General features: G+C 41.3%; 2 protein-coding genes across 4 annotated transcripts in view; one reads left to right on the top strand and one right to left on the bottom strand.

Moving 5' to 3' along the window:
- Positions 1-13,681, top strand: part of IFT46 (intraflagellar transport 46) — a 16,942-nt gene continuing 3,261 nt past the window's right edge. Inside the window, exons 1-9 of one of the 2 annotated variants that reach the window (XM_027082171.1) lie at positions 4-164; positions 908-1,004; positions 4,473-4,552; positions 7,032-7,168; positions 8,848-8,922; positions 9,078-9,171; positions 9,617-9,745; positions 11,421-11,542; positions 11,899-11,965. In XM_027082171.1, the coding sequence (XP_026937972.1) occupies positions 4,508-4,552; positions 7,032-7,168; positions 8,848-8,922; positions 9,078-9,171; positions 9,617-9,745; positions 11,421-11,542; positions 11,899-11,965 (669 nt within the window). In that variant the 5' untranslated portion in view covers positions 4-164; positions 908-1,004; positions 4,473-4,507. Of the gene's footprint in view, positions 165-907; positions 1,005-4,472; positions 4,553-7,031; positions 7,169-8,847; positions 8,923-9,077; positions 9,172-9,616; positions 9,746-11,420; positions 11,543-11,898; positions 11,966-13,681 lie in introns of both variants that reach the window. The other variant, XM_027082172.1, reaches the window with a different exon arrangement.
- TMEM25 (transmembrane protein 25) overlaps positions 6,387-13,681 on the bottom strand; it is a 23,360-nt gene continuing 16,065 nt past the window's right edge. Inside the window, exons 7-8 of one of the 2 annotated variants that reach the window (XR_003427806.1) lie at positions 7,001-7,451; positions 6,387-6,764 (exon numbers count right to left, since the gene is read on the bottom strand). Coding sequence is in view for 1 of the 2 variants with exons in the window: in XM_027082163.1 (XP_026937964.1) it covers positions 7,411-7,451 (41 nt within the window). In the remaining variant the exon portion in view is untranslated. Of the gene's footprint in view, positions 7,452-13,681 lie in introns of both variants that reach the window. The other variant, XM_027082163.1, reaches the window with a different exon arrangement.

Raw genomic sequence — 13,681 nt, forward strand, 5'->3', positions numbered from 1 at the left:
CCTTTTTTTTTTTTTTGCTTAGCGACTGACAACAGGCCGGTTGCTCCGAGTAGAAGCCCTTGGCCTTCTTCCAAGTAGAAGTGGCCTGGCCTGAGATTGGAGTGAGACCCCAGCCCTAGGCTGGGGTTCTTTCCACAGAGGAGACGGATTCAGAGGGGCTACAGGTAATTCGTACTCACCCTAGCAGAAAGAGATCTCTCTTTCTCCCACCGTAGAGGAATAGAAAGGACTCCCCTTCCCTCTCCCCATCTCCCCTCCACCTCTTCCCATCTTCTTGACAACTGTTCTTTCCCTCCTTCCTTCACGCCATCACCAACCATCCTGCTTCCTTTACTCCCCAAGAAACTTAAGTGGGATCCGACATACAAGACGGGGGTGGTGTGGTGGGGGTGAGGGTGATGCTTTCGGGATTATTGGGTGGGACCAAGAGGCTGGAGTTTACCCTGTCTTCGGGGAACGCCCCTCCCTCCCAGGTAACCCCAGAGACAGAACTCTTTCTAGAGCCTCTACAGCCTCCCCTGAGAAGCTCCGGCCGCCTTGCGAAACTGATCGAACCGGAGGAGACAGCCATTATCTACAGACAAATACTGTTTTGCCCTTGCGCGGGTATCTTACAGCTTTGGGGAGCTGCTTCAGAAGTTGGCTGTCGTTTCTCTCCACGATTCCCTCGTTCCTCAGCCAGCCTGCCAGCAGTTCCTAAATAAGGGCTGCAGCAGAATGACTTAACTGCTTGACCTGGGGCCAAGAAGCCTTAAGGAAAGTTTGAATGGGGGGGTATGGTGAAGGTTTCAGGTAAAACTGGTGTCTTGGGTAAGGAAGAGGAACCAATGCTGGTTTGGAATCCACCTCCCCACAGAGTGCTTAATGTCCCGTGATAGGAGCTCTGTTCATATTTCCTTTTGCTTAGACCAAGACCGTTGAAAACCAGACATATGATGAGCGTCTAGAGATTAACAACCCTGAAGATGTTGCGAGTATTTATGCTCCAACCACAAGACACAAAGGTAAGAGAGGCATGAAGAGGAAAGAAAGAAATGGTTGTTTTTTGTTTTTCTCTTTGTTTTGTTTGTTTTGCAATTGTAAGTCAGCGGTTACTAAAAACAAACCAAAATTTGTAAAAAAAAAAAAATCTCCAAATAAACCATGAGAATCAAAACTGTTTATCTCACATGAATGACATGTAGCTTAGAATGGCATGTAGCTTAGAACTTAGCCGTACTTTCTTAGAAACAGAAACAAAACAATTGTCTATTACCACATGGAGAATACGTTTGACCCTGGTAGGTACCGCCTTGAGGGTTGCAGGATGGATTCATGATTGTCCCCAAGAATTTTCTATTTTCTATTAGCAGATGTTGGCTTTCAGAGTCAAGTTACTTGCCATTGCTTCTGTTTTCCAAATAGTTAAGGGGGGAGAAAACACAGCCACCCAGATTGCAGGATCTTCCATCAACCTAACCAGTGTTCCCCATCGCCATTTACTTCATGATACTGTTCTGCCCACAGTCTGCCGGGGGTTCATGTTTGTTTAATTTATCAAAACTCTTTTGCTCAGTTCTGAAGATGCTTCAGTTACCTATCCTTAACCTGCAATTCCAATTGAAACCTCAACAGAATATTTTTAGAGGACTTGACACCATCATTTGTTCAACAAACATTTTTTGAATGCCTATTATCTGTCAGCCTTATGCTTGGCACTACGTATACAGTTTTTTGTTTGTTTCTTTGTTTTGGCCATGCCGCGTGGCTTGTGGGATTTGAGTTTCCCGACCAGGGATTGAACCCAGGTCTTCGGCAGGGAGAGCTCAGAGTCCTAACCACTGGACCGCCAGGGAATTCCCAGGTATACAGTATTAAAAGAGACACTGACCCTGCCATCCTGATGCCTGTAATTATGGGAGACAGATGCCAAATGAATAAAGAAACACAATTACAAATGTGTTAAGTGCATTGATGGGAAGCAAAGAGTTTGATGTTATGGAGAATACTGGTGAGGAGTGGGATCTACTTTTGATGGAGGGGTCAGGGAAGACCTAAGGAGGTGATGGTTGAAACTGAAAGGTGAGAAGGATTTAGACACAGAGGAAAAGTAGGCCAGGAAGAGGGAGCCCCTAGTGAAATGTGAAAAGGACCTGAGGCCAGAAAGAACTTGGGTTACTTTGAGGACTTGAAAGAGACCAGCATATGGTAGGAGAGAGTAACCTCAGAGGTAGTCAGGAGGTATAACAAGCAGGGCTTTAGAAGCCATACTGCTGTTATGCATGGCATGGATTGAAGGCTGCAAAGGTGAAAGCAAGGAGCCAGTTAGAAGGACTGTCGCCATGCTGAGTTGAGGTGTGACAGTGGCTTGGATGTGGGGAGGAAGTTGAGAATAGAGAGAGTTGGCAAACGCTAGAGGTATTGTTGTAGTAGAATCACTGAGACTTGCTGATGGATTGGATTTAGCTCTTGAGTTAGGAATCAAGGATGACATCCAGGGTTGTTTGTTTATTGTGGTAAACTTGCCTAATATAAAATTTACCATTTTAACCATATCGAAGTGTACAATTCAGTAGCATTAAGTACATTCGTGTTGTTGCATAAGTATCTCTACTATTTCCAGAACTTTTTCATCATCCTGAACAGTTATTATTAAACAATAACTCTCCATTCCCCTCCCCTCCCCCCCGCCCCCCCGCTGCTGGTAACCTCTATTCTGCCTTGCCTCTATGAATTTACCTATTGTAGGTACTGCATAAGCAGAATCATACAGTGTTTGTCCTTTCCTGTCTGGCTTATTTCACGTAGCTTAATGTTTTCAAGGTTCATTCATGCTGTAGCATGTGTTAGAATTTCCTTCCTTTTTATGGCTGAATAATATTCCATTGTTTGTATAACCACATTTTGTTTATCCATTTGTCTGTCGATGGACACTTGGGTGGTTTTGGCAATTGTGAATATGCTGCTATGAACACTGGTGTACAAGTATCTGTTTGAGTCCCTGCTTTCAGTCTTTTGGTGTATGTATACCTAGACGCACAGGTGTTTTTTTTTTTAACCAGGTCATTGACCTACTTATTTTTTTGTTTTAAATTTTTAATTAATTTTTAATTTTTTAATGCCTGTCATACATATTTATTTATTGAAGTATAGTTGATTTACAATGTTGTGTTACTTTCAGATGTATTGCACAGTAATTCAGTTATATTTATTTATTCATATATTCTTTTTCAGATTCTTTTCCCTTATAGGTTATTAGAAAATACTGAGTATAGTTCCCTGTGCTATATAGTAGGTCCTTGTTAGTTACCTGACACCCAGGTTTTTTTGGTTTTTTAATATTTATTTATTTATTTGTTTGGGCTGTGCTGGGTCTTAGTTGCAGCATGTGAACTTTTAGCTGCTGCACGCAGGCTTCTTAGTTGCAGCATGCGGGATCTAGTTCCCTGACCGGGCGTTGAACTGGAGCCCTGTGTACTGGGAGCTCGGAGTCTTCCCCGTTGGACCACCAGGGGAGTCCCCTGACACCCAGGTTTTTGACTTGAGCACATTTATAATCTTGCCAGCCGTGGACATTATAATTTGCTTTCAGTTTAGGCAATTTAAAAGGAGAAAAATGGTGTTTAGTGGGCATTCACTTGACTTAGAAATCATTGAACATGTTTTCATGCCAGTTAATAATATCTTACATCTGGTTATGCTTTTAATTGTTCAGAATATTTTATTGCTTTTATCTTATAGACAGTGATTCAGATTCATATTTGTGACTACTATTTGCCAGGAAGTAGGTCATTTCCTTCCACATAAAATTGTTTTCAATTGATCCTTACAACAATCCTGACTGAGAAATATTACTGACCCCATTTAGAAGTGGGAATACTGAGACTCAGAGAGGTTAAGTCATTTTGTCCACCTGATAGAATTGTCCTATAAACCCAGTCTTCTGACTATAAATCCAGCACTCCTTTTGCTTTACTAATTACTAACTAATTACTAACCTCATTTCACCATATGTAAACTAAGGGCAGATTTTATGCTATTTATGTAATGGCAGATGATCAGTTAGTATAATGTCTAACCTAATGCCTTAAGCATAGTAATACTTAGTAAGTATATCTCAAATTGAATTGACAGAGCCATGACTAGAATTCAGTTTCCTGTCTTTCAGCTAGATATTCTTATAAACCCTGTTTCATAAAATGGTTAGAGCATAAAATATTATAAATGAAAAGTATCTGTCTTTGAAAATCATTTTAACAATAACCTAGGGACTTCCCTGGTGGCAGAGTTGTTAAGACTCCATGCTCCCAATGCAGGGGGCCTGGGTTCGATCCCTGGTCAGGGAACTAGATCCCACATGCATGTTGCCACTAAGAGTTTGCGTGCCACAACTAAGGAGCCCCCCTGCCACAACTAAGACACAGCGCAACCAAATAAATATTTTTTAGAAACCCCAAAAAACAATAACCTAAAGGGAAAACTTTTCTTCCAAGGACTTCGTCGTTCCACCCATCTTCCTAACAAGACTATGGCTGACAACAGCAGTGATGAGTACGAAGAGGAAAATAACAAGGTGCAGTATAACCCACAGCTTCTTGTGAAATTTCTGCTTTGAATTTTTAGTAGTTAGTTTGAAATGACACTAGTTCAGTAGCAAACATTTCTTAAATACTCACCTCCAGTGATTGGGTTCCTTTGAGCTCGTGGAGGACAGTCACGAGGCAAGAGCATTAAGATTTTGACTCTCCTTCTGCAATAAAGCTTACTGTTATAGCTGATGTTTTGGTGAGAAATTTCATATAACACAGGCCAGTGTTTCACAAACTTTTCTAGTCATAATAATCAACTGGGGTACTTACTTAAAAAAAAAACAGATAGGAATTCCCTGGTGGTCCAGTGGTTAGAACTCTGCTTCCACTGCAGGGGGCACGGGTTCGATCCCCTGGTCGGGGAACTAAGATCTCACATGCCACGTGGCATGGCCAATAAATAAATAAATAATTTTTTTAAAAAATTTAGAAAAACATTTCCAGTCCCCACCCAGAACTGCCTAATCAGAATCTTGAAGGTAAAAGCCTGCAAATGTATATTTTGAGCAAGCACTCCAAGTCATTCTTATGATAAAGAAAGTTTGGAATGATTGATCGTGGCATTGGTTCACTGTCAACAGTTGTGATACTGCTAGTATTTTGTGAAAGACACTTTAGTTTTGAAGTCTTAAGGCCCAGATGTTTGGTGTTATTCTATGAACCAAGAGAATCACCGTTTCTGAAAGTGGGATGAGAAGACACCTTAAATTTGCATACGTGCACTGTCTAACAGCCCCTGTGTTTAGGCTTAGCACATGGTCCAATGGTTATGTTTTAATCGTCCTCCAAGAACAGGCGTTTTGAAAACTCAGGTGAAGGAGAATATTTGAAGTAATGCAGAAAGCTGTAGCAACAGAGACGGATTTCATAGAAAGTCTAAAAGGTCATGTTTTAAGATAGCCCCACTTTGTGACTAGTGTGCTGTTTGACATCTTACCTACAAAGTCATTTTTTGGCATCTTGTCTGTGGTATATAAAGTCTTCTCCCATAGGTCAGAGATTTTGCAAAGCACTACTTTGAAGAAGCAGACAAAAGAAAAGTGAACAATTTTCCTAAATTGACCTCCTAATTTTGTATATTCACCCTAAATTTTTCTAGTTTTCATCATGATGTAGTCAATATTCAAGGCTCATTTATCTTTCCAATTTAATATGCACCCAGAATCAGCAGATAGGATCCACTTTTGAATAATCTTTGAGCTGACGATATTCTTAAAAATCTCTCCTTGCCAGACTGCTTCCCATGTGACCAAGAATAATTTGGGCAGATTTTGAATTAGGAAAGAACACTGTGGGAGATTCTTACCAATTGTATACCAATAAGGCATATTCTGCAACTGTGTCATCAGTCTCACATGTTACAGATTAGTTAAAATATATTTTTATCTATGTATAATAAATCTGTGTTATGCTTAGAGGAGAATGTAACCCAAAGAAGTTTTTGATGTCCTGTAACGTGTCACAGTTTTATATGTCAGTAGCTGCTTTAATGTAAAAGAAACATTAAATAATTCAAAAAACTAGAACCAATCATCTCTTAACCTCAGTGTAAGCCATATGGCATATGGAAACCAAGCTTGAAAAACCTATTTTTAGAGGGGGCCAATTGGCCACCCTTTAGGTCCTAAGTGAGGGCATGCCACAGGCTCCAGGCCCTAAAGTCAAAGACATGGACCCTGTCCCAACTGCCCCGGCAAGCCCAAGCACCACCTTACCCCTTCTCGTCAGCTTGAGGGTGGGGTGGTGCATCTAGAACCAGAAGCCCAGAAAGGTAGGTCGTAATGCCAAGGACAGAAGAGTCTCTTATCTTGAGATATAATGTACAGTCATTGCATTTAACTTACGGGGGAAGGGAGGGGAACCATGCATAGGTCAGATACCCATTGAATGGAAAGGGAAAACCCACAGTCTCCGGAACTGCTGGTCAGAATCCAGGCCCGGGGTTGATTATGAACTTTCTTCTTTTGATAGTTACAAGCAGCTTACCCTGGGCAGTCTTGCAAATTAAATACTAGATTTCCTCCCTGTGATCTCTGTGAGTATTAAGATTCCCTAAAGTGTGTCTTCCCTACTTCATCTTCCCCCATTTCTTCCCAAAATAACTATTATATTTAGAGTTGCTTTCTTCTTCAGAAGTCTCTCAGTTTTAGAGTTGAAGCTGACTGGATGAAGTTTATGCAGAGTTCTCAGAATCTCCTAAGTAATAGGTAAAAGAGATACGTATTCGATAAAATTTATACCCAAGCCTCGAGCGGAGGAAGAGACCATGGTTATAGAAAGTGGGGACTCAGTAGAGGAGGAGCAGAAGAAGGTTCTCGAGGCCCTTCTTGGGAGTGCTTCCTTCTCTTTCCAGTGAATTGGTGTCAGGCAGGAGGGTTCTGGTTAGAGCACTAGGAGAGAACTGGGTAAAGGTACACTAAATTTCTCCTTACCTGGACCTTTCTATCTCCTGCCCTATCTCAGGAGAAAAAGAAGACCTCGCAGCCCACTCCTCAGCGGGGCTTTAGTGAAAACGATGATGACGACGATGATGACTCATCTGAAACTGATTCTGATGATGACGATGATGATGATGAAGAGCATGGGGCCCCTCTTGAAGGGTGAGAAAAGCCCCCTTGCCAAGGAGGAAAACGCCTCCTTCAAAACACTGGACAGGAGGACGTCACTGAGAAGTGAAATTCCAGCAGCTCTTTTGATCTCCTCTATTTAGGATTATCAGATGCTCAGAAACCCAGTGTAATGAGTTTTCCTTCTTTTTCGGCTCTACTGCCCGAATCCTGTGATGTCACTTGCACTATCGGAAACACTTGTGGGCTCAGGGATTTCATGAGGATTTGCTGAGTCAGTTTAACTGATGGTCTCTGACTTCAAGGAGTTCACATTCTAGGGAAGAGAAGATAAATTTATACACATACCAAAGCATTTCTATTTAGCAAGGAAAACATGCATGCACAGGAACATTTCTATTTTAGGCTCAGACCCTTTTAGGACGGGTAGAGAATAGGTGCATCCGGAACCCTGTATTGAGGCAAAATGTTCCTGCATGATGCTTCAGTAAAAATTCTCCTCACCATATTCCAGCTCTGGTGCTAGATTAATCATGACCCACCCTTGTAGGTTTTAATCAAAGTAGATTCTAAAGCCCATTCATTTAAAATACAATTAACTGGTGTAGCCAATCAGTAGAATTCTTTCTAGCCATTAAAAAGTATGAGGCAGCACTCTATGCACTGTAAAGAACAATCTCCAAGGGACACTGTTACATTTTAGAAAGGTATAGAAGGCTCTAGGCTGTGCTATCACGTGCATAAAACAAATGTTACATAAGCTATCTCTAGGCTGCCCTAGGAACCAATAATACTGATTACTCTTGGGAGGGGAACTTGGTGGTAAGGGAACAGGGGTGGAAGGGGACATAACTTTCCACTGAATACATTTTGTACCTTTTATTTCCTATCATGTGCATGCATACTTTATTCAATGAAGTAGTTTAATAAAAATAAAAAGTTACCTTTGAATCATCCACCTGAAGGTAGACACTAAGTAAATTACGCAAATGTTTAATACCAGACTGACTTTTCATGCTTCCCAGTTTACTTCATGATTCTACTTCCATAAATTATAATCTGGGGAAATATAAACTATTTAGTTTTTTTGTTAAGCAACTCTTCCCAGAAGAACCTTAAATAACTTTCCTAGTCACTTATATACTTTGTCAATTCATTACATTTTACTTAATTATAGTCATTAATATGTACTCTACTACTTTTTTACTGTATATGTTTCATGTATTAATACAAGTATTTTTAATAACTGCGGTATTCATCTTGACATATCTAACCATCTCTCAAGTGTTGGACATTTTGTTTCTAATTTTTTACTTTTATAAATAACACTGAAAAACATCTTTGTAAAAATTCCTTTTTTTCTTGGGGTAAACCATTTTCATGTCAGAAATTAAGATCTCATTCCATCTTTTCTCTTCATCCCCTTCATTCAAAAAAAAAGGGAAAACAATTTCTGCTACTTTCTAAAATTTTTTTAAATTATGTTTTGGATTTTCTGTAGCTCTGTTCTTCATTGTCAGAGATAGCTGAGAGCTAATTATAATCACTTTTAAAGTTACCTTGCAAGCTGCTCAGAAAACGCAGATGTGGGTGGAGCAGAAACTAGGTCCAGAGTCATATGCCCTGTGGCCAGAGTAACACCCGGGCTGAACCAGGGCTCAGCAACCCCTGCTCTTCTCTGGCTACCTTGAACCACATTTTCCTTTCCCCAGTGCCTATGATCCTGCAGATTATGAGCATTTGCCAGTTTCTGCTGAGATTAAGGAACTCTTCCAGTACATCAGTAGGTGAGTACCAGGCCCTCCCACCATAATCCCCAGCCCTGCCTTGCCCTTTCCTTCCTCTAGTCTGAAACATGGCCATTCCCCTTGGGTTTTTTCAGCCTGAATAATAAAGTAAGTTTCTCTGACAGTTTCCACCTTCCCGTGGCAATATCTCCTAGGTATACACCTCAGTTGATTGACCTGGACCACAAACTGAAACCTTTCATTCCTGAGTTTATCCCAGCTGTCGGGGATATTGATGCATTCTTAAAGGTACAGTCAGAACATCCTAAAACTGACTCCTTAGGTGTTTCTTCTGACCCCTCTATCACTCTAACAGTTCCACTAATTTCCCTGACTACCAATAGCTACCTTAATATATATTCTTCATTTCACTGGAGTTCTTAACTTGCTCTCAACTCCAAATTATACTTATTGCTATTAGGTAATAATTGATTATCTCACTAGGTGTTAAAAATTTGTCATGTATCTGCCTCCTGGTTATCCATGACTTAAGCTTTATATCTAAGGTCCTATAGATCATGTATTTTTTTCTAGGTAGTACTTTAGTACAGCATGATATACAGGCATGCTTTTTAATACTAGAAATAATGATGAACCAGAAGAGTTCTTCCTCTTCAGCTTATTGGAAGCAAGTGTACCTTTTTAGATCCCTCCCATGTTTTTTTCTCTGCTTTCTTACCTTTCTCCTAACCAGGTTCCACGTCCTGATGGAAAGCCTGACAGCCTTGGCCTACTGGTATTGGATGAGCCTTCTACAAAGCAGTCGGACCCTACAGTGCTCTCACTTTGGTTAACAGAGAATTCCAAACAGCACAACGTCACAGTAAGATACTAGCCTAGCACAGGCCCCAGCTCCAGGGGGCCGAGAGTAGAAGCCTTGCTAGTATTTGAACAGTTGACTTACTGCCTATTAAAAGAGATGGCTATGGTTTCAACCAGCCCTATTTTTTTCAGTAACAATTGTATTAAGATATTATTTACCTACCATGAAATTCACCCTTTTAACTTGTACAATTCAGTGACTTTTAGTATATTCACAGAGCTGTACAACCATCACCACTATTTAAGAACATTTTCATTATTCCAAAAAGAACCCCCTTGGGAATTCCCTGGTGGTCCAGTGGTTAGGACTCAGCACTTTCACAGTGGTGAGCCCGGGTTCAATCCCTGGTGGGGGAACTAAGATCCCACAAGCTGTGAGGTGGGGCCAAAAACCTAAACAAAACAAAGAGAAACCCCATGCCCATTAGTAGTCACTCCTCTCCTCATTTCCCCTGCTCTTAAACCCTGGTCACTACTTCATTCCTTTTTTATGGCTGAGTAATATTCCATTGTATGGACATACCATATTTTGTCTATCCATTTACCAGTTGTTTCCATTTCTATTAATTCTGCATCTATGAACGTATACAAGTTGTTGCATGCACATATATTGTTGTCTTGCGTATATAGGTAGCAGTGGGGTTGCTGAGCCATGTGGAAACTGTTTAATATTTTGAGGAACTGCCAAACTGTTTTCCAGAGTGGCTGAATCATTTTACAATCCCACCAGCAATGAATTAAGACTTCCAGTTTTTCCACATCCTTGCCAACACTTGGTATTGTCTGTCTTTTTTATTCTAGCCATCCTAGTAGGTGTGAAATGGTATCTTATTGTGGTCATTCCTGTCCTATTGACCTGCCCCCTTCCCCTGGCTCCAGAAGATTTTATCAGGTTTCCTATAATCTTCATTTGGCTCCTGGCAGGCTTCCCTTTTCAGCAGCTACCTTGAATACGAAATAGCAGCATATGATGAGGCACTCTGTAAAAACAAGAGTAAAAACATCCTTCAGGACTTCCCTGGTGGCGCAGTGGTTGAGAGTCCGCCTGCCGATGCAGGGGACACGGGTTCGTGCCCCGGTCTGGGAAGATCCCACATGCCGCGGAGCGGCTGGGCCCGTGAGCCATGGCCGCTGAGCCTGCGCATCCGGAGCCTACACATCCGGAGCCTGTGCTCCGCAACGGGAGAGGCCACAATAGTGAGGGGCCCGCGTACTGCAAAAAAAAAAAAACAACAACAACAGAAAAAACATCCTTCAGGGGCTTCCCTGGTGGCGCAGTGGTTAAGAATCCGCCTGCCAATGCAGGGGACACAGGCTCAAGCCCTGGTCCGGGAAGATCCCAGATGCCGCGGAGCAACTAAGCCCGTGTGCCACAACTACTGAGCCTGTCCTCTAGAACACATGAGCCACAACTGCTGAGCCCGTGTGCCACAACTACTAAAGCCCGCGTGCCTAGAGCCCATGCTCTGCAACAAGAGAAGCCAACGCAATGAGAAACCTGTGCACCGCAACAAAAGAGTAGCCTCCACTTGCCCCAACTAGAGAAAGCCCACGCACAGCAACAAAGACCCAACACAGCCAAAAATAAATAAATTTATTTTTAAAAAAATTCTAGAAAAACAAACAAAAGAACATTCTTCAGTGCCATCAGCCAGGCTTTCCCCTTATTTTTCTAGCAACATATGAAAGTAAAGAGCCTGGAAGATGCAGAAAAGAATCCCAAAGCCATTGACACATGGATAGAGAGCATCTCTGAATTACACCGCTCCAAGCCCCCTGCGACTGTGCACTACACCAGGTAAGAAATAGTACATTCTTCACTGTAGTAACCCATGGTAACTTTCACCACCGGTGAAGCCATTGCTTCTGAGAAGGGGGTCCCAAGGCTGGGACATATTTGAGATATATCAACCTGAGGATCTACGGATCCTGGCTGCTACTGGCTAAGAGTGTGGACATAAAGATGATGATTTATCTGGTATTATTACTTAGCCAGCTTCTCCAAACCCCAGGTCCTGGGTAAGTTTGGCCCACCCAGTCTATGTTCTCCTGAAATCCTAATGTGCCAGACTGAGAATCTCCCTTCAGTCTAGAATATCCTGATGCAGAGATTGCTGATACCTGCCCATGTTCTCTATTCACGTTTACTTGTAGGCCTATGCCCGATATTGACATGCTGATGCAGGAATGGTCTCCAGAGTTTGAAGAGCTTTTGGGAAAGGTGAGTGGAAGGTAGCAGGAGCTAAGAAAGTGTGGCATTCATTCTAGGGCCCAGTGTTTTCTCTCTTCTTGTATTACTATTATCATTAACTTTTAAATTGAAGTATAATACAAAATCAGAAACATACGTATAAGTGTTGGTTAACTTTCACCAACTGAACACCTTTGTGTAACCAACACATCAGATCAAAAAAACAGAACATCTCTGGCATCCTGGAAGCCCCTCAGGCTTCCACCTCCCAACGTGACTATTTTCCTGACTTCTAATAGCACAGATTAGGTCTGCCTGGTTTTTTGTGGGTTTTTTTGTTTGTTTTTTGGCCATGCCACATGGCTTGCGGGATCTCAGTTCCCCGACCAGATATTGAACCTGGAATCAGTGAAAGCCGGAATCCTAACCACTAGGCCACCAGGAAACTCCCTAGGTTTGCCAGTTTTGTATTTTATCTAAATATAATCATGTTCCTTTGTGTCTTATTTGCTCATCTATATTGTTCATCCATATGGAGAGTCATCCATATTGTTCAGACATCATGGTTATATATTTGTTCTCACAACTGTATGGTATTCCATTGTTTGAATATATCCATTCTATGATAGCCATTTGGGTAGTTTGGGGATATTACAAATTACTCTGTAATATTATTGTTCTACTACTATGAGTACATACCTTTTGATGAACATATGTACTTTTTGTGTTATCCCTTTAGACTCCACCTTTTCCACAGAGGTGTATATGCTATTCTAAGAAGCTGAAGTCCTATTCATAATGATCCTAAATTTTTAAAAAGTGCCCAGGAATATATTTAATAAGAAATTGTCTGAGGGGAGAAAATATTTGCAAATGAAGCAACTGACAAAGGATTGATCTCCAAAATTTATAAGCAGCTCATGCAGCTTAATAACAAAAAAACAAACAACCCAATCCAAAAATGGGCAGAAGACCTAAATAGACATTTCTCCAAAGAAGATATACAGAGTGCCAACAAACACATGAGAGAATGCTCAACATCACTAATCATGAGAGAAATGCAAATCAAAACTACAATGAGATATCATCTCACACCAGTCAGAATGGCCATCATCAAAAAATCTAGAAACAATAAATGCTGGAGAGGGTGTGGAGAAAAGGGAACCCTCTTACACTGTTGGTGGGAATGTAAATTGATACAGCCACTGTGGAGAACAGTATGGAGGTTCCTTAAAAAGCTACAAATTGAACTACCATATGACCCAGCAATCCCACTACTGGGCATATACCCTGAGAAAACCATAATTCAAAAAGAGTCATGTACCAAAATGTTCATTGCAGCTCTATTTACAATAGCCCAGAGATGGAAACAACCTAAGTGTCCATCATCGGATGAATGGATAAAGAAGATGTGGCACATATATACAATGGAATATTACTCAGCCATAAAAAGAGACGAAATTGAGCTATTTGTAATGAGGTGGATAGACCTAGAGTCTGTCATACAGAGTGAAGTAAGTCAGAAAGAGAGAGACAAATACCGTATGCTAACACATATATATGGAATTTAAAAAAAAAAATGTCATGAGAAATTGTCAAGACTCTTTCGAAAACCAATTATAAAACTTTAGTGAAGGGCAGACACAAGCTCTGAGTGAATGAGGAGTCAAGCCATGTTCCTGGAAGGGAGGGGTCAATCGCTCAGCACTGTCAGTCCTCCCCAGTTCACCGTGGAAATGGAAGGCC

This window comes from Aethalodelphis obliquidens, unplaced genomic scaffold, assembly GCF_003676395.1.
Source record: "Aethalodelphis obliquidens isolate GAN/ISIS:26980383/991018 unplaced genomic scaffold, ASM367639v1 scaffold46, whole genome shotgun sequence".
In the NCBI taxonomy this organism is placed as follows: domain Eukaryota; kingdom Metazoa; phylum Chordata; class Mammalia; order Artiodactyla; family Delphinidae; genus Aethalodelphis; species Aethalodelphis obliquidens.